This window comes from Salmo salar, chromosome ssa01, assembly GCF_905237065.1.
Source record: "Salmo salar chromosome ssa01, Ssal_v3.1, whole genome shotgun sequence".
In the NCBI taxonomy this organism is placed as follows: Eukaryota; Metazoa; Chordata; class Actinopteri; order Salmoniformes; family Salmonidae; genus Salmo; species Salmo salar.
Window position 1 is genome coordinate 2,637,753 of NC_059442.1, and position 20,799 is coordinate 2,658,551.

Consider the following 20,799-nt stretch of genomic DNA (forward strand, 5'->3'; position numbering starts at 1 on the left):
ACCCAAATCCAGACAGCTGATGTTCTGAAAGAGCTGCAAAATCTGGATCCCTACAAATCAGCCGGGCTAGACAATCTGGAACCTCTTCCTAAAATGATCTGCCGCAATTGTTGTAACCCCTATTACTAGCCTGTTCAACCTCTTTCGTATCGTCTGAGATTCCCATAGATTGGAAAGCTGCCGCGGTCATCCCCCTCTTCAAAGGGGGAGACACACTAGACCCAAACTGTTACAGACCTATATCCATCCTGCCCTGCCTTTCTAAGGTCTTCGAAAGCCAAGTGAACAAACAGATCACTGACCATTTCGAATCCCACCGTACCTTCTCCGCTATGCAATCTGGTTTCCGAGCTGGTCATGGGTGCACCTCAGCCACGCTCAAGGTCCTAAACGAGGTCATAACCGCCATCGATAAAAGACAGTACTGTGCAGCCGTATTCATCGACCTGGCCAAGGCTTTCGACTCTGTCAATCACCACATTCTTTTCGGCAGACTCAACAGCCTTGGTTTCTCAAATGACTGCCTCGCCTGGTTCACCAACTACTTCTCTGATAGAGTTCAGTGTGTCAAATCGGAGGGCCTGTTGTCCGGACCTCTGGCAGTCTCTATGGGGGTGCCACAGGGTTAAATTCTCGGGCCGACTCTCTTCTCTGTATACATCATTGATGTCACTCTTGCTGCTGGTGATTCTCTGATCCACCTCTACGCAGACAACACCGTTCTGTATACCTCTGGCCCTTCTTTGGACACAACTGACCTCCAGACGAGCTCAACCGATCGCTGCCTGCACCTGCATCACTACTCTGGACGGTTCTGACTTAGAATATGTGGACAACTACAAATACCTAGGTGTCTGGTTAGACTGTAAACTCTCCTTCCAGACTCACATTCAGCATCTCCAATACAAAATTACATCTAGAATCGGCTTCCTATTTCGCAACAAAGCATCCTTCACTCATGCTGCCAAACATACCCTCGTAAAACTGACTATCCTACCGATCCTTGACTTCGGCGATGTCATTTACAAAATAGCCTCCAACACTCTACCCTGCAAATTGGATGTAGTCTATCACAGTGCCATCCGTTTTGTCACCAAAGCCCCATATACTACCCACCACTGCAACCTGTATGCTCTCGTTGGCTGGCCCTCGCTACATACTCGTCGCCAAACCCACTGGCTACAGGTCATCTACAAGTCTCTGCTAGGTAAAGTCCCACCTTATCTCAGCTCACCAGCACCCACTCGTAGCACGCGCTCCAGCAGGTATATCTCACTGGTCATCCCCAAAGCCAATTCCTACTTTGGCTGCCTTTCCTTCCAGTTCTCTGCTGCCAGTGACTGGAACGAATTGCAAAAATCACTGTATATACTTCTCTATTGTATGTTTGTTTATTCCATGTGCTGTGTTGTTGTTTGTGTCACACTGCTTTGCTTTATCTTGGCCAGGTCGCAGTTGTAAAAGAGAACTTGTTCTCAACTGACCTGGTTAAATAAAGGACTGGTTCTCAACTGGTTAAATAAAGGTGAAATAAATTAAATTACGAACTGACTTGTTGGAAAGCTGGCATCTTATGACGGTGCCACATTGAAAGTCTATTGTATTTGGGAAGCTCCTCCCATTCCTAAAACAAAAAGTGATAAAATAGTTTCCCCCCCCTCATCAATCTACACACAATATCTCATAATAAAAAAGCAAAAAAAGTTTAGAAATGTTTGCAAATTTATTGTTAAAAACGAAATATAACATTTACATAAGTATTCAGACCCTTTACTCAGTACTTTGTTGAAGCACCTTTGGCAGCGATTACAGCCTCAGGTCTTCTTGGGTATGACGCTACAAGCTTGGCACCACCTGTATTTGGGGAGTTTCTCCCATTCTTCTCTGCAGATCCTCTCAAGCTCTATCAGGTTGGATGGGGAGCGTCGCTGCACAGCTATTTTCAGATCTCTCCAGAGAAGTCCGATCAGGTTCAAGTACGGGCTCTGGCTGGGCCAATCAAGGCCATTGAGACTTGTCCCGAAGCCACTCCTGTGTTGTCTTGGCTGTGTGCTTAGGTTCATTGTTCAGTTGGAAGAATAACCTTCGCCCCAGTCTGAGGTCCTGAGCGCTCTGGAGCAGGTTTTCATCAAGGATCTCTGTACTTTGCTCCGTTCATCTTTCCTTTGATCCTGAATAGTCTCCCAGTCCCTGCCGCTGAAAAACATCCCCACAGCATGATGCTGCCACCACCATGCTTCACCGTAGGGATGGTGCCAGGTTTCCTACAGATGTAACGCTTGGCATTCAGGCCAAAGAGTTCAGTCTTGGTTTCATCAGACCAGAGAATCTTGTTTCTAATAGTCAGAGTCCTTTAGGTGCCTTTTGGAAAACTCCAAGCGGGCTGTCATGTGCCTTTTACTGAGGAGTGGCTTCCATCTGGCCACTCTACCATAAAGGCCTGATTGGAGTGCTGCAGAGATGGTTGTCCCATATCCACAGAGAACCTCGAGCTCTGTCAGAGTGGACCATCGGGTTCTTGGTCACCTCCCGGACCCAGGCCCTTCTCCCCTGATGGCTCAGTTTGGCCGGGCGGCCAGCTCTAGGAAGAGTCTTGGTGGTTCCAAACTTCTTCCATTTAAGAATGATGGAGGCCACTGTGTTCTTTGGGACCTTCAGTGCTGCAGAAATGTTTTGGTACCCTTCGCCAGATCTGTGTCTCGACACAATCCTTTCTCGGAGCTCTACGGACAATTCCTTCGACCTCATGGCTTGGTTTTTGCTCTGACATGCACTGTCAACTGTGGGACCTTATATAAGACAGGTGTGTGCCTTTCCAAATCATGTCCAATCAGTTGAATTTACCACAGGTGGACTCCAATCAAGTTCTAGAAACATCTCAAGGATGATCAATGGAAACAGGATGCATCTGAGCTCAATTTCAGGTCTCATAGCAAAAGGTCTGAATACTTACGTAAATAAGGAACGTTTTAATTTTAATAACGTTCCAAAATGTCTAAAAACCTGTTTTCGCTTTGTCCTTATTGAGTAGTATGTGTAGATTGACGAGGAATTGTTTTCATTTAAACCATTTAAGATTAAGGCTTTAAGGTTGTGCCACTAGGAAGGAGGAGATAAAGATAGCTCTTTCAGCTCTCTAGGAGGAAGCTCTTGGTTGGCGCGACAGTTTGATTGGGTGTGCTATGCTGCAGAAGTCCTTGTTTATTTTCAGCGTGTTTAGTTTATAAAGTGTTTAACTCGTCGGTGTGACCCCTCTAGGTCGTGGTTGTTATCGTTGGGGACCGTGCCGGTTATGGATCGCGTGGATTAGTAGCAACATTGTTGCGAAGCTTTGACATACAAGCCAACAAAACATCGGACGGTCAGACAACTGCCTGAAGTCAACAGCTAAGATCTCTTTCCGTCTCTCTTTTCCCCTCTATCGTTCCAGTGCTTTACACTGCAGCAGACTTTCTATTTTCAAATGCACTTCCCGTTGATGTTGATTAGCGCTGGACTATTATTGCCCTGCCAGAAGTATTTGGGTTGACATTTTAGTTAACCTGTTGGGGTGTAGGGGGCTGTATTTTCACGGCCGGAAGAGTCTCCTAAGCAGACTCTTCAGTATCGTTGTCACTTCAGAGCTGTGTGTGTGTGTGTGTGTGTGTGTGTGTGTGTGTGTGTGTGTACACAAAAAAAAGCATAATAAATCGGCCGATTAATCGGTACCGGCTTTTTTGGGCCTCCAATAAATCGGCATAGAAAAATAATCGGTCGACCTCTACTCCACACTGCCCTTTCCCACCTGGACAAAAGGAACTCCTATGTGAGAATGCTATTCATTGACTACAGCTCAGCGTTCAACACCATAGTGCCCTCAAAGCTCATCACTGAGATAAGGACCCTGGGACTAAACACCTCCCTCTGCAACTGGATCTTATGACTTCCTGACGGGATGCCCCCAGGTGGTGAGGGTAGGTAACACATCCGCCACGCTGATCCTTAACACAGGGGCCCCTCAGGGGTGTGTGCTCAGTCCCCTCCTGTACTCCCTGTTTACCCATGACTGCATGGCCAGGCACGACTCCAACACCATCATTAAGTTTGCTGATGACACAACGGTGGTAGGTAGGCCTGATCACCGACAACGAGAGACAGCCTATAGGGAGGAGTTCAGAGACCTGGCAGTGTGGTGCCAGGACAACAACCTCTCCCTCAATGTGACAAAAGGAGCTGATTGTGGACTCCAGGAAAAGGAGGGCCGAGCACGCCCCCACTCATATCAACGGGGCTGTAGCGGAGCGGGTTGAGAGAGTCAAGTTCCTTGGTGTCCACAACACTAAGGACCTATTATGGTCCAAACACATCAAGACAGTCGAGAGCATCCTGACCGGTTGCATCACCGCCTGGTATGGTAAGTGCTCGGCCTCCGACCGCAAGGCGCTACAGAGGGTAATGCGTACAGCCCAGTACATCACAGGGCCGAGCTCCCTGCCATCCAGGACCTATACCAGGCGGTGTCAGAGGAAGTTGCAAAAAATGGTCAAAGACTCCAGCCACCCTAGTCATAGACTGTTCTCTCTGCTACCGCATGGAAAGCGGTACCGGGGGGCCAAGTCTGGGACCAAACGGCTCCTTAACAGCTTCTACCCCCAAGCCATCAGACTGCTGAACAGTTCATCAAATGGCTACCTGGGGTATTTGCATTGACCCCTTATTTTATTATTTATTTGTGCAACAACTCTTGCATAGGCTCGATGTACACTCACTGGACTCTAACCCCACACACACCCACACACACACACACACACACACACGATGCTGCTGCCACTCCGTTAATTAACTATGCATAGTCACTATACACCTACCTATATGTACATATGACCTCAGTTACCTCTACTAACCGTACCTTTGCACATTGACTCGGTACTGGTACTTCTATATAGCCATATTATCTGGTTACTATTTTTCCTTTAGTTCATGTTACCTATATTTTTTTAAACCCCCTGCATTGTTGATTAAGGGCTCGTAAGCATTTCACGATACCTTTTGTATTCGGCGCATGTGACAAATAAAATTAGATTTTGATTTATAAAAGACCGGCACATTAACAGTTAGGCTATGGATTATAGACATAATTAAGTTGGAGTTTCCTCTCTCCTCCCTTTCCTTAGACAATAAGTCAAGGTCTGTTCCCTCTCTCCTCCCTTTCCTTAGACAATAAGTCAAGGTCTGTTCCCTCTCTCCTCCCTTTCCTTAGACAATAAGTCAAGGTCTGTTTCCTCATCTCCTCCCTTTCCTTAGACAATAAGTCAAGGTCTGTTCCCTCTCTCCTCCCTTTCCTTAGACAATAAGTCAAGGTCTGTTTCCTCTCTCCTCCCTTTCCTTAGACAATAAGTCAAGGTCTGTTCCCTCATCTCCTCCCTTTCCTTAGACAATAAGTCAAGGTCTGTTTCCTCTCTCCTCCCTTTCCTTAGACAATAAGTCAAGGTCTGTTCCCTCTCTCCTCCCTTTCCTTAGACAATAAGTCAAGGTCTGTTCCCTCTCTCCTCCCTTTCCTTAGACAATAAGTCAAGGTCTGTTTCCTCATCTCCTCCCTTTCCTTAGACAATAAGTCAAGGTCTGTTTCCTCATCTCCTCCCTCTGCTGCTGCCTCCGCCACATTGTTCTCAACACCAATATGCTGGTTAACTTTGCCATTATGCCCATCGCAACATGGTCTAGGAAAAGGCGCCAATTCAGAACCGCCCTGATGTGTTTCAGAACCACGGACAGCGACCACTATCCAACGCAGGAGAACGCACATTTGTTATAAAATAATACTTTTTTAGTGTTACACCATTGTTCTTACATAATACAACCATATGCAATTTCAGTAGCACCATGTCTTAGAGGGATGGACTGCTCCATCCCCACAACGGATCAGCACATCTCGCCTCCGGTAGCCTAGGGTTAGGGTACTGACTCACCCTTGGTAGCCTTGGGTTTAGAGTGGCAGCTGAGACAGGTGTGGAGGGGGCAGCGGAAGCCCTTGTTGTCGAACACCGTGAGGGCGTTGGGCCGGACGCAGGCTTCATGGTAGAACTTCCCACAGTGCTGCACGTTACAGCGATGCACCTGGCCCTCCGACAGCTTACAGCTGAAACACTGGTGCACCCCTGGAGAGGAGAGGACAGAGAGATGGGGTTAACCTGCCACCAGTCATTACCTGAGCTGCTACAGACAAGCAGCCTGACTGATGATCTTACCTGAGGTGCAGTCTGGACAGAGCAGCCTGTCCTGTGGTTGGAGGATGGATCCTAGACAGGAGAGGTGAAAGGACCCACAACACAGACCTTCACATGGCACCACGTCCTCTCCAGCCTGCTCACACACCTACAACACACACACACACACACACACAGCAACACAGTGAACCCCACACCTACAACACACACCGCCAGCAGCATAGTGAACCCCACACCGCCAGCAGCATAGTGAACCCCACACCGCCAGCAGCATAGTGAACCCCACACCGCCAGCAGCATAGTGAACCCCACACCGCCAGCAGCATAGTGAACCCCACACCGCCAGCAGCATAGTGAACCCCACACCGCCAACAGCCAGCAGCAACATAGTGAACCCCACACCGCCAACAGCATAGTGAACCCCACACCGCCAACAGCCAGCAGCAGCATAGTGAACCCCACACCGCCAACAGCAGCATAGTGAACCCCACACCGCCAGCAGCAGCATAGTGAACCCCACACCGCCAGCAGCAGCATAGTGAACCCCACACCGCCAACAGCCAGCAGCAGCATAGTGAACCCCACACCGCCAGCAGCATAGTGAACCCCACACCGCCAACAGCCAGCAGCAGCATAGTGAACCCCACACCGCCAACAGCATAGTGAACCCCACACCGCCAACAGCATAGTGAACCCCACACCGACAACAGCCAGCAGCAGCATAGTGAACCCCACACCCACAACAGCCAGCAGCAGCATAGTGAACCCCACACCGCCAACAGCATAGTGAACCCCACACCGACAGCAGCCAGCAGCAGCATAGTGAACCCCACACCGCCAACAGCCAGCAGCAGCATAGTGAACCCCACACCGCCAGCAGCATAGTGAACCCCACACCGCCAGCAGCATAGTGAACCCCACACCGCCAACAGCCAGCAGCAGCATAGTGAACCCCACACCGCCAGCAGCATAGTGAACCCCACACCGCCAAGAGCATAGTGAACCCCACACCGACAGCAGCCAGCAGCAGCATAGTGAACCCCACACCGACAACAGCCAGCAGCAGCATAGTGAACCCCACACCGACAACAGCCAGCAGCAGCATAGTGAACCCCACACCGCCAACAGCCAGCAGCAGCATAGTGAACCCCACACCGCCAGCAGCATAGTGAACCCCACACCGCCAGCAGCATAGTGAACCCCACACCGCCAACAGCCAGCAGCATAGTGAACCCCACACCGCCAACAGCCAGCAGCAGCATAGTGAACCCCACACCGCCAGCAGCATAGTGAACCCCACACCGCCAACAGCAACATAGTGAACCCCACACCGCCAACAGCAACATAGTGAACCCCACACCGCCAACAGCAACATAGTGAACCCCACACCGACAGCAGCAGCAGCATAGTGAACCCCACACCGCCAACAGCCAGCAGCAGCATAGTGAACCCCACACCGCCAACAGCCAGCAGCAACATAGTGAACCCCACACCGCCAACAGCCAGCAGCAACATAGTGAACCCCACACCGACAACAGCCAGCCAGCAACATAGTGAACCCCACACCGACAACAGCCAGCAGCAGCATAGTGAACCCCACACCGCCAGCAGCATAGTGAACCCCACACCGCCAGCAGCATAGTGAACCCCACACCGCCAACAGCCAGCAGCAGCATAGTGAACCCCACACCGCCAACAGCCAGCAGCAGCATAGTGAACCCCACACCGCCAACAGCCAGCAGCAACATAGTGAACCCCACACCGCCAGCAACATAGTGAACCCCACACCGCCAGCAGCATAGTGAACCCCACACCGCCAGCAGCATAGTGAACCCCACACCGCCAGCAACATAGTGAACCCCACACCGACAACAGCATAGTGAACCCCACACCGCCAGCAGCATAGTGAACCCCACACCGCCAGCAGCATAGTGAACCCCACACCGCCAACATAACACACTGAAACTCCTCCCCCAACCCTAGGAGATGAGCTGTTCTCACCTGACAGACAGATTCCTTCTTGGGGGCTCCTCCGTTGGTCTTCTTGGCCCCGTTGGCCTGGTCTACGCTGTCACTGGGGGACTCTGGACGCTCCTCAATGCCAGAACCCTCTGGCTCAGGACTGGCTGCTGCTCGCTTCCTCTTCTTGGTCTGGGAGGCTGCTAATTGGCTGGCTGAGTCCAGCCTCCTCTTCATGATTGGCTTTGTCTTCTCTGGTTCTTTCTCTGGCGATTTAGAACTAATGAATCCTTTAACTTCCGTCTCCGTCATCTTCCTGTTTCTCTTCTTCGTGGGGGCGGAGGAGTCTGCTGCCACAGCCTGAGGTTAGAGTTAGGAGAGGAAAATCCGACTCGTCATCACGGACATCTAAAAAGGCAACAGACTGGCAGTGTTTTCCACACGTACATGGAGTAGCCAGCTAGAAGGAGTAGCCAGCTAGAAGGAGTAGCCAGCTAGAAGGAGTAGCCAGCTAGAAAAAGGGTCCAGACAGGTTCCCGCGGGCCAGCTTGGTTTTGGTGGCCTCCAGTACATTCTAATGCCTTGATACAATCCAAAATACACAGCTAAATTATTTAATGCTTTAACTGAGTTTACTTCCCAGGAAAATAAGCAAATCCTGCAGGGTCTAATTTTGTCTTATCTTGATTATTTTCCAGTCCTGTGGTCAAGTGCTGCAAGGATAGACCTAGTTAACTTGTTATGGATAGGGGGCAGTGTTTTCACGGCCGGATAAAAAACGTACCCGATTTAATCTGATTATTACTCCTGCCCAGAAACTAGAATATGCATATAGTTATTAGCTTTGGATAGAAAACACTCCAAAGTTTCTAAAACTGTTTGAATGGTGTCTGTGAGTATAACAGAACTCATTTGGCAGGCCAAAACCCTGAGAAGATCCCAAACAGGAAGCGCCCTCTGACTATTTCTTGGCCTCCTTGATCATCTCTATCCAAAACAGGGGATCTCTGCTGTAACGTGACATTTTCTAACGCTCCCATAGGCTGTCAGAAGGCACCAGAACGTTGAATGATGACTTTGCAGGCCATGGCTGAAAAACATTAGCGCATTTGGATAGTGGTTGATCTGAGAACAATGAGACTGGGGCGCGTGCACGAGACGTCTTTGAACGAAAACAGGGTTTCCCGGTCGGAATATTATCGCTTTTTTACGAGAAATCGCATAAAAATTGATTTTAAACAGCGTTTGACATGCTTCGAAGTACGGTAATGGAATATTTTGAATTTTTTTGTCACGAAACGCGCCGGGTGCGTCACACTTCTTTACCCTTCGGATAGTGTCTTGAACGCACGAACAAAACGCCGCTATTTGGATATAACAATGGATTATTTGGAACCAAACCAACATTTGTTATTGAAGTAGAAGTCCTGGGAGTGCATTCTGACAAGGAACAGCAAAGGTAATAACATTTTTCTTATAGTAAATCTGACTTTGGTGAGGGCTAAACTTGGTGGGTGTCTAAATAGCTAGCCATGATGGCCGGGCTATCTACTCAGAATATTGCAAAATGTGCTTTCACCGAAAAGCTATTTTAAAATCGGACACCTCGATTGCATAAAGGAGTTCTGTATCTATAAATTCTTAAAATAATTTATGTTTCTTGTGAACGTTTATCGTGAGTAATTTAGTAAATTCACCGGAAGTGTTCGGTGGGAATGCTAGTTCTGAACGTCACATGCTAATGTAAAAAGCTGTTTTTTGATATAAATATGAACTTGATTGAACAAAACATGCATGTATTGTATAACAATGTCCTAGGGTTGTCATCTGATGAAGATCATCAAAGGTTAGTGCTGCATTTAGCTGTGGTTTTGTTTTTTGTGACATATGCTAGCTTGAAAAATGGGTGTCTGATTATTTCTGGCTGGGTACTCTGCTGACATAATCTAAATGTTTTGCTTTCGCTGTAAAGCCTTTTTGAAATCGGACAGTGTGGTTAGATAAAGGAGAGTCTTATCTTTAAAATGGTGTAAAATAGTCATATGTTTGAAAAATTGAAGTTTTTGTATTTTTGAGGAATTTGTAATTTGCGCCACGCCCATCATTGGACATTGGAGCAGGTGTTCCGCTAGCGGAACGTCTAGATGTAAGAGGTTAACCAGAACAACAGTTTTCAGCTGTTCTAACATAATTGAAAAAGGTTTTTTTAATGATCAATTATCCTTTTAAAATGATAAACTTGGATTAGCTAACACAACGTGCCATTGGAACACAGGAGTGATGGTTGCTGATAATGGACCTCTGTACGCCTATGGAGATATTCCCTTAGATTATTTTTTAATCGTTTCCAGCTACAATAGTCATTTACAACATTAATGTCTACACTGTATTTCTGATCAATTTCATGTTATTTTAAAGGAATGTTCTATTTTTTTGCTTTTCTTTCAAAACAATAAGTTCTACGTGACCCCAAACCAGCAGTGAATACACAGCCACGTTCTGTTCACGCTCCCTATTATACCCAGCCACGTTCTGTTCACGCTCCCTATTATACCCAGCCACGTTCTGTTCACGCTCCCTATTATACCCAGCCACGTTCTGTTCACGCTCCCTATTATACCCAGCCACGTTCTGTTCACGCTCCCCATTATACCCAGCCACGTTCTGTTCACGCTCCCCATTACACCCAGCCACGTTCTGTTCACGCTCCCTATTATACCCAGCCACGTTCCGTTCACGCTCCCTATTATACCCAGCCACGTTCTGTTCACGCTCCCTATTATACCCAGCCACGTTCTGTTCACGCTCCCTATTATACCCAGCCACGTTCTGTTCACGCTCCCCATTACACCCAGCCACGTTCTGTTCACGCTCCCCATTACACCCATCCACGTTCTGTTCACGCTCCCCATTACACCCAGCCACGTTCTGTTCACGCTCCCCATTATACCCAGCCACGTTCTGTTCACGCTCCCCATTATACCCAGCCACGTTCTGTTCACGCTCCCCATTACACCCAGCCACGTTCTGTTCACGCTCCCCATTACACCCAGCCACGTTCTGTTCACGCTCCCCATTACACACAGCCACGTTCTGTTCACGCTCCCCATTACACACAGCCACGTTCTGTTCACGCTTCCTATTATACCCAGCCACGTTCTGTTCACGCTCCCTATTATACCCAGCCACGTTCTGTTCACGCTCCCCATTACACCCAGCCACGTTCTGTTCACGCTCCCTATTATACCCAGCCACGTTCTGTTCACGCTCCCTATTATACCCAGCCACGTTCTGTTCACGCTCCCTATTACACCCAGCCACGTTCTGTTCACGCTCCCTATTATACCAGCCACGTTCTGTTCACGCTCCCTATTATACCCAGCCACGTTCTGTTCACGCTCCCCATTACACCCAGCCACGTTCTGTTCACGCTCCCTATTATACCAGCCACGTTCTGTTCACGCTCCCCATTATACCCAGCCACGTTCTGTTCACGCTCCCCATTATACCCAGCCACGTTCTGTTCACGCTCCCCATTATACCCAGCCACGTTCTGTTCACGCTCCCTATTATACCCAGCCACGTTCTGTTCACGCTCCCTATTATACCCAGCCACGTTCTGTTCACGCTCCCTATTATACCCAGCCACGTTCTGTTCACGCTCCCTATTATACCCAGCCACGTTCTGTTCACGCTCCCTATTATACCCAGCCACGTTCTGTTCACGCTCCCCATTACACCCATCCACGTTCTGTTCACGCTCCCCATTACACCCATCCACGTTCTGTTCACGCTCCCCATTACACCCAGCCACGTTCTGTTCACGCTCCCATTATACCCAGCCACGTTCTGTTCACGCTCCCCATTATACCCAGCCACGTTCTGTTCACGCTCCCTATTATACCCAGCCACGTTCTGTTCACGCTCCCTATTATACCCAGCCACGTTCTGTTCACGCTCCCCATTATACCCAGCCACGTTCTGTTCACGCTCCCCATTATACCCAGCCACGTTCTGTTCACGCTCCCCATTATACCCAGCCACGTTCTGTTCACGCTCCCTATTATACCCAGCCACGTTCTGTTCACGCTCCCTATTATACCCAGCCACGTTCTGTTCACGCTCCCCATTATACCCAGCCACGTTCTGTTCACGCTCCCCATTATACCCAGCCACGTTCTGTTCACGCTCCCTATTATACCAGCCACGTTCTGTTCACGCTCCCCATTATACCAGCCACGTTCTGTTCACGCTCCCTATTATACCCAGCCACGTTCTGTTCACGCTCCCCATTATACCCAGCCACGTTCTGTTCACGCTCCCTATTATACCCAGCCACGTTCTGTTCACGCTCCCTATTATACCAGCCACGTTCTGTTCACGCTCCCCATTATACCAGCCACGTTCTGTTCACGCTCCCTATTATACCCAGCCACGTTCTGTTCACGCTCCCTATTATACCCAGCCACGTTCTGTTCACGCTCCCTATTATACCCAGCCACGTTCTGTTCACGCTCCCCATTATACCCAGCCACGTTCTGTTCACGCTCCCTATTATACCCAGCCACGTTCTGTTCACGCTCCCCATTATACCAGCCACGTTCTTTTCTAATTACTGTGTGTGTGTGTGTAGCCAAGTTATTTTTATTCCTCGTGTCATTTCTATTTAATAATATCTTTAACTCTGCGGTGTTGGAAACGGACCCGTAACTAAGCATTTTACTGTTAGTCTACAAAGCATGTGACAAATCAAATTTGATAAAAAAATGGCCAACGCACCACGACTCAAAGAAAATAAATGAATTTGCCAGAAAACTAGGCTGAGTTGATTTCGACACATCATTCGTTACCACTTACCATTGTAATGTAGGAGCATCATGCTCTCCACCTCTTTAATGTAATGACATTTGACTGCAACCAGCTACTGGGAGGTGGAACAGACTGTGAAACCAGCCGTTCTCTGTCATTGCTCGCTTTGTGACCCGACAGGTGACTTTCCTCTCAATAGATCGCTAGGAGATGCATATCGTTCATTCTAGCAGGAGAGGGCTCAACTTAAATTCTGACTACCGTATTTAAACGTTTAAATGAAAAAGTAGCCTTGTTAATATGAAGTGGAAAAAGTCTTACCGGCTGTTTAGCCGTCAACCAGTACGAATGGAAAACAGCGATCATACTGGATACACCAACGTTTCATAATAACTCACCTTCTGTTTGGCGCCAACTCCACGTATCTTCAACCAGTACGAACAGCGATCATACTGGATACACCAACGTTTCATACCGTATAATAACTCACCTTCTGTTTGGCGCCAACTCCACGTATCTTCTTGGGTTGTTGGTCCTTGTCCTCATCGATCTCTAGAGCTTGTTTACCAGGCAGCTGCTTCTTCTTCTGAGGATCCTTCTTACCTGGAAACAAGTTAAAGAGGCCAGATTGTGATGAAACTACAACTGAGGGACCCTCACGGCAAACGTTCACCTGATCAGTAGAGACTCAGTGGAACTAACGGCGAGTATCAACAACTTTCCACCTTTAGGTTCTGCCTTTCGCTGTTCTTTAACGGGACAGGTCTTGGTACCTTTCTTAGCTAGGAGGAAAACCGACATGTTAGCTGACATTTTTTACAAAACTAAATAATACCCTATCTATAACTGACGATATGTTGATATGACCCTGACTTACCTATAGGTGCACGTGACAGGGTTTCTAGCATGTTGGTAGTCATGGCAACCCCTTTGGACCTTTTCCTCGCTGTCTTGGCAGGTAGTTGAGGTTTCAGGTTGGACTTCTGTTTCTGCTTGTGAGGTTCAAGTAGTTCAGTCTCTGTGCTAGGGGAGACAAGATCCTACAAAACAACAACTTCCTCAAAAATAAGGACAACACAAAGAGTGAAAACAGTCACTTTCTAAACACAATACATTTGGCCTGTAGATAACAGTATATCAGTCCCTTCCAGGATTCCCAGGATTCTGAGATCGCATAATTCAATGCAAAAATCAACCAATCAGCGCATATTATTATATTACCAATCCCCGCTGAAAGAATCAAGGTGAGTGGCATTTTACTCAAACTTTTACTCCGCTAATCTTGGCTTTACTAGGGTGGTCGGCACTCTGCTCTCCCCAGTCTGTCTATGGAGAGCGCTGCTCAAAGCACAGAGTGCTATTTGCCAGCATTGCCGGCAGTATTCGGATGAATGACGTGCCCAAATTAAACGGCCTACTTCTCGGGCTCAGAACGTAGGATATGCATATTATTAGTAGATTTGGATAGAAAACACTCTGACGTTTCTAAAACTGTTTGAATGATGTCTGTGAGTATAACAGAACTCATATGGCAGGCAAAAACCTGAGAAAAAAATCCTACCAGGAAGTGACTTGTAGTTCTATCTAATCCCTATTCAAACTACAGTGTCTGTGGGGTCATTTTGCACTTCCATTGGCTGTCAACAGCCTTTAGAAACTTGTTTCATCCGTCTACTGTTACTGGGCAGAGAATAGGAGCTCAGTCATGCGTCTAATGTTACTGGGCAGAGAATAGGAGCTCAGTAATGCGTCTAATGTTACTGGGCAGAGAATAGGAGCTCAGTCAATCAGTGGACTGCCTGGGACCAGTGAGTTGTTTACTGCGCGGGCACATTGGCACGCCTCTCCTTTTTCCTCCAATGAATACGCTATTGTCCGGTTGGAATATTATCGACGTTTTATGTTAAAAAGACCCTAAGGATTGATTGTAAACATCGTTTGACATGTTTCTATGAACGATAATGGAAGTATTTGACTTTTCGTCTCTGGTTCTGCGCTCGCGCGTTATGCCTTTGGATTAGTGACCTGAACAAAACAGAGGTATTTGGACATAAATATGGAGTATTTCGAACAAAAAGAACATTTCTTGTGGAAGTAGGAGTCCTGGGAGTGCATTCCGACGAAGATCAGCAAAGGTAAGGGAAGATTTATAATACTAATTCTGAGCTTAATTGACTCGAGAACTTGGCGGGTAACTGTATAGCTTGCTTTGATGGCTGAGCTCTGTACTCAGAATATTGAAAAATGTGCTTTCGCAGAAAAGCCATTTTAAAATCTGACACAGCGGTTGCATTAAGGAGTAGTATATCTATAATTCTTTCAATAACTGTTGTAAAGTTTATCAATGTTTATGATGAGTATTTTTGTAAATTGACGTGCTCGTTCACCGGTAGTTTTGGTGGGAATACATTTTCTTAACCTCTCTAGGGTAGGGGGCAGTATTTGCACGGCCGGATAAAAAACGTACCCGATTTAAGCTGGTTATTACTACTGCCCAGAAACTAGAATATGTATATAATTGATTTGGATAGAAAACACCCTAAAGTTTCTAAAACTGTTTGAATGGTGTCTATGAGTGAAGGACCTCGGCGTTACTCTGGACCCTGATCTCTCTTTTGAAGAACATATCAAGACTGTTTCAAGGACAGCTTTTTTCCCATCTACGTAACATTGCAAAAATCAGAAATTTTCTGTCCAAAAATGACGCAGAAAAATTAATCCATGCTTTTGTTACTTCTAGGCTGGACTACTGCAATGCTCTACTTTCCGGCTACCCGGATAAAGCACTAAATAAACTTCAGTTAGTGCTAAATACGGCTGCTAGAATCCTGACTAGAACCAAAAAATTTGATCATATTACTCCAGTGTTAGCCTCCCTACACTGGCTTCCTGTTAAGGCAAGGGCTGATTTCAAGGTTTTACTGCTAACCTACAAAGCATTACATGGGCTTGCTCCTACCTATCTTTCCGATTTGGTCCTGCCGTACATACCTACACGTACGCTACGGTCACAAGACGCAGGCCTCCTAATTGTCCCTAGAATTTCTAAGCAAACGGCTGGAGGTAGGGCTTTCTCCTATAGAGCTCCATTTTTATGGAATGGTCTGCCTACCAATGTGAGAGACGCAGACTCAGTCTCAACCTTTAAGTCTTTACTGAAGACTTATCTCTTCAGTAGGTCCTATGATTAAGTATAGTCTGGCCCAGGAGTGTGAAGGTGAACGGAAAGGCTGGAGCAACGAACCGCCCTTGCTGTCTCTGCCTTGCCGGTTCCCCTCTTTCCACTGGGATTCTCTGCCTCTAACCCTTTTACAGAGGCTGAGTCACTGGCCTACTGGTGTTCTTCCATGCCGTCCATGGGAGGGGTGCGTCACTTGAGTGGGTTGAGTCACTGACGTGGTCTTCCTGTCTGGGTTGGCGCCCCCCCTTGGGTTGTGCCATGGCGGAGATCGTTGTGGGCTATACTCGGCCTTGTCTTAGGACGGTAAGTTGGTGGTTGGAGACATCCCTCTAGTGGTGTGGGGGCTGTGCTTTGGCAAAGTGGGTGGGGTTATATCCTGCCTGTTTGGCCCTGTCCGGGGTATCATCGGATGGGGCCACAGTGTCTTCTGATCCCTCCTGTCTCAGCCTCCAGTATTTATGCTGCAGTAGTTTATGTGTCGGGGGCTAGGGTCAGTCTGTTACATCTGGAGTATTTCTCTTGTCTTATCCGGTGTCCTGTGTGTATTTAAATATGCTCTCTCTAATTCTCTCTTTCTCTCTTTCTGTCTTTCTCTCGGAGGACCTGAGCCCTAGGACCATGCCTCAGGACTACCTGGTATGATGACTCCTTGCTGTCCCCAGTCCACCTGGCCGTGCTGCTGCTCCAGTTTCAACTGTTCTGCCTGCGGCTATGGAACCCTGACCTGTTCACCGGACGTGCTTGTTGCACCCTCGACAACTACTATGATTATTATTATTTGACCATGCTGGTCATTTATGAACATTTTAACATTTTAACATTTTGACCATGTTCTGTTATAATATCCACCCTGCACAGCCAGAAGAGGACTGGCCACCCCTCATAGCCTGGTTCCTCTCTAGGTTTCTTCCTAGGTTTTTGGCCTTTCTAGGGAGTTTTTCCTAGGGAGTTTTTCCTAGCCACCGTGCTTCTTTCACATGCTTTGCTTGCTGTTTGGGGTTTTAGGCTGGGTTTCTGTACAGCACTTTGAGAATATCAGCTGATGTACGAAGGGCTATATAAAAATAAATTTGATTTGATTTGATTTTGATTATGAGTATAACAGAACTCATATGGCAGGCCAAAACCTGAGAAGATTCCATGCAGGAAGTGGCCTGTCTGACAAGTTGTGTTTCATCTTGGCTCTTTTTATTGAAGACTGAGGATCTTTGTTATAACGTGACACTTCCTACGGCTCCCATAGGCTCTCAGAGCCCGGGAAAAAGCTGAACGATATCGAGGCAGCCTCTGGCTGAAACACATTATCGCGTTTGGCAAGTGGCCGATCAGAGGACAATGGGCTTAGGCTCGTGCCCGAGTCGACCCCATGCTTTATTTTCTTTCGTCTGTGTACCTAAACGCAGATTCCCGGTCGGAATATTATCGCTTTTTTATGAGAAAAATGGCATAAAAAATGGATTTTAAACAGCGGTTGACATGCTTCGAAGTACGGTAAAGGAATATTTAGAATTTTTTTGTCACGAATTGCGCCATGCTCGTCACCCTTATTTACCCTTTCGGATAGTGTCTTGAACGCACGAACAAAATGCCGCTATTTGGATATAACTATGGATTATTTGGGACCAAACCAACATTTGTTATTGAAGTAGAAGTCCTGGGAGTGCATTCTGACGAAGACAGCAAAGGTAATAACATTTTTCTTATAGTAAATCTGACTTTGGTGAGTGCTAAACTTGCTGGGTGTCTAAATAGCTAGCCCTGTGATGCCGGGCTATCTACTGAGAATATTGCTAAATGTGCTTTCACCGAAAAGCTATTTTAAAATCGGACATATCGAGTGCATAGAGGAGTTCTGTATCTATAATGCTGAAAATAATTATGCTTTTTGTGAACGTTTATCGTGAGTAATTTAGTAAATTCACTGGCAGTGTTCGGTGGGAATGCTAGTCACATGCTAATGTAAAAAGCTGGTTTTTGATATAAATATGAACTTGATTGAACAAAACATGCATGTATTGTATAACATAATGTCCTAGGGTTGTCATCTGATGAAGATCATCAAAGGTTAGTGCTGCATTTAGCTGTGGCTTTGTTTTTTGTGACATTATATGCTAGCTTGAAAAATGGGTGTCTGATTATTTCTGGCTGGGTACTCTGCTGACATAATCTAATGTTTTGCTTTCGTTGTAAAGCCTTTTTGAAATCGGACAGTGTGGTTAGATTAACGAGAGTCTTGTCTTTAAAATGGTGTAAAATAGTCATATGTTTGAGAAATTGAAGTAATAGGATTTCTAAGGTATTTGAATATCGCGCCACGGGATTCCACTGGCTGTTGAGTAGGTGGGACGATTTCGTCCCACATACCCTAGAGAGGTTAACATCACGCGCCAATGTAAAATGGGGTTTATGGATATAAATATGAACTTTATCGAACAAAACATACATTATTTTGTAACATTGAGTCCTGGGAGTGTCATCTGATGAAGATCAAAGGTTAGTGATTTATTTTAGCTGTATTTCTGTTTTTTGTGACGCCTCTCCTTGCTTGGAAAATGGCTGTGTGGTTTTTCTTGTCAAGGTGATGTCCTAACAATGTAATGTTTTGCTTTCGCCGTAAAGCCTTTTTGAAACCGGACACTGTGGTTAGATTAAGGAGAATCTTATCTTTAAAATGGTGTATAATACTTGTATGTTTGAGAAATTTGAATTATGAGATTTTTGTTGTTTTGAATTTGCCGCCCTGTTATTTCACTGGCTGTACCGCGGGTGGGACGCACATAGCCCATACTAGATAAACTCTAAAACTTAACACTGTTCACGAAAGAACAATCTTTCTGGATTTAAAAAAAATGGTAATACTGTTTTAAAAGTACATCTCCCTTATGACTCTTTCAGAAAGAAAAAAAATAAAATCACAATCTCTTATTAAAAACTTATTAGAAAGAAATATCGATCTTCAAATTGAAAGTGATTGATCACCTTTGAATCTATTTGGGTTTTTTGAGAAAGAGAAGGAATGGGAGGGTCATCCCGTGCTGATAGCAAGCCCCAAGCCTGATGGAGAGGAGAGGTGTGTGAGAGTGGGAATGGGAGGGTCATCCCGTGCTGATAGCAAGCCCCAAGCCTGATGGAGAGGAGAGGTGTGTGAGAGTGGGAATGGGAGGGTCATCCCGTGCTGATAGCAAGCCCCAAGCCTGATGGAGAGGAGAGGTGTGTGAGAGTGGGAATGGGAGGTGCATCCCGTGCTGATAGCAAGCCCCAAGCCTGATGGAGAGGAGAGGTGTGTGAGAGTGGGAATGGGAGGGTCATCCCGTGCTGATAGCAAGCCCCAAGCCTGATGGAGAGGAGAGGTGTGTGAGAGTGGGAATGGGAGGGTCATCCCGTGCTGATAGCAAGCCCCAAGCCTGATGGAGAGGAGAGGTGTGTGAGAGTGGGAATGGGAGGGTCATCCCGTGCTGATAGCAAGCCCCAAGCCTGATGGAGAGGAGAGGTGTGTGAGAGTGGGAATGGGAGGGTCATCCCGTGCTGATAGCAAGCCCCAAGCCTGATGGAGAGGAGAGGTGTGTGAGAGTGGGAATGGGAGGGTCATCCCGTGCTGATAGCAAGCCCCAAGCCTGATGGAGAGGAGAGGTGTGTGAGAGTGGGAATGGGAGGGTCATCCCGTGCTGATAGCAAGCCCCAAGCCTGATGGAGAGGAGAGGTGTGTGAGAGTGGGAATGGGAGGGTCATCCCGTGCTGATAGCAAGCCCCAAGCCTGATGGAGAGGAGAGGTGTGTGAGAGTGGGAATGGGAGGTGCATCCCGTGCTGATAGCAAGCCCCAAGCCTGATGGAGAGATGTGAGTGGATTATGACGGAGCTGTTTGTTCAGGAAAATAAACACAATTGAGCACTTTAGATGTTTCTAATTGTTGTCGTTTTCTGCTTGAAATCATCCTAAAACGGAGCACATATGACTTCTTATTAATTTATATGAAATTAACGTGGGAAAAAACATAGCAAAATGTATGGCAGGATTTCAGAAAAGCTGCCGCAAAAATCAAGCATTTTTTGCCGCAGAAATCACATAAGTGTTGCGAAATCCTGGAGGGACAGGTATATAGACCATGAAAATGATTGTAGTTTATCCAGACCTGAGAAGGCATCTGTGTTTGTCCTTTATGGGAGACCAGGACTTTAGTCTTTGTAGTCGTTTTCAGTGTTGAAGTGCTCTGCTTCCGTTTCCCTCGTTTCTCAGCTGTGTTTCTGGGGCCACCGCTCTTCTTTTTCTCCAGCGAAGTGCTGCAGTCTGTGGGGGTGGGCTGGACCGGGGGACTGGTTGGACTGGGAGACAGGAGAGTCAGCCTGGATGGCTCCTGGTCCGGTGTTTGGGCCTTTGTCTGCTCTGGTCCTGTGTCGGGGCCGTGCTCAGCCAGCAGGCGGGGGTTGAGGTGTGGTCCGTCAGTATCGTAGGTAAAGGTAAACCTGGCCAGGCGTTCCTCCAGGGCCAGGCTGGCAGCTTCCTTGGCCTGAGTGATGCCCACCACCCACTGGGCATGGAGCTTCCTGGGTATGGAAGAAGTGGAACTCTGGGGACAGAGGACAGTAAAACTCAGAACTACTAGTAAAGGACAGCAGGGCTCAGGCCGACAGTGATGTCATTGCTA

The 20,799-nt window shown here is 47.2% G+C and overlaps 1 protein-coding gene across 4 annotated transcripts in view; it reads right to left on the minus strand.

Annotated features, from left to right (window-relative positions):
* Positions 1-20,799, minus strand: part of LOC106607996 (histone-lysine N-methyltransferase NSD2) — a 43,725-nt gene that overhangs the window by 19,835 nt on the left and 3,091 nt on the right. For 3 of the 4 annotated variants that reach the window (XM_045705381.1, XM_045705409.1, XM_045705439.1), the window contains exons 5-11: positions 20,287-20,721; positions 13,852-14,014; positions 13,700-13,756; positions 13,465-13,577; positions 8,208-8,525; positions 6,228-6,354; positions 5,949-6,137 (exon numbers count right to left, since the gene is read on the minus strand). In XM_045705381.1, the coding sequence (XP_045561337.1) occupies positions 5,949-6,137; positions 6,228-6,354; positions 8,208-8,525; positions 13,465-13,577; positions 13,700-13,756; positions 13,852-14,014; positions 20,287-20,721 (1,402 nt within the window). The remainder of the gene's footprint in view (positions 1-5,948; positions 6,138-6,227; positions 6,355-8,207; positions 8,526-13,464; positions 13,578-13,699; positions 13,757-13,851; positions 14,015-20,286; positions 20,722-20,799) is intronic. The other variant, XM_045705422.1, reaches the window with a different exon arrangement.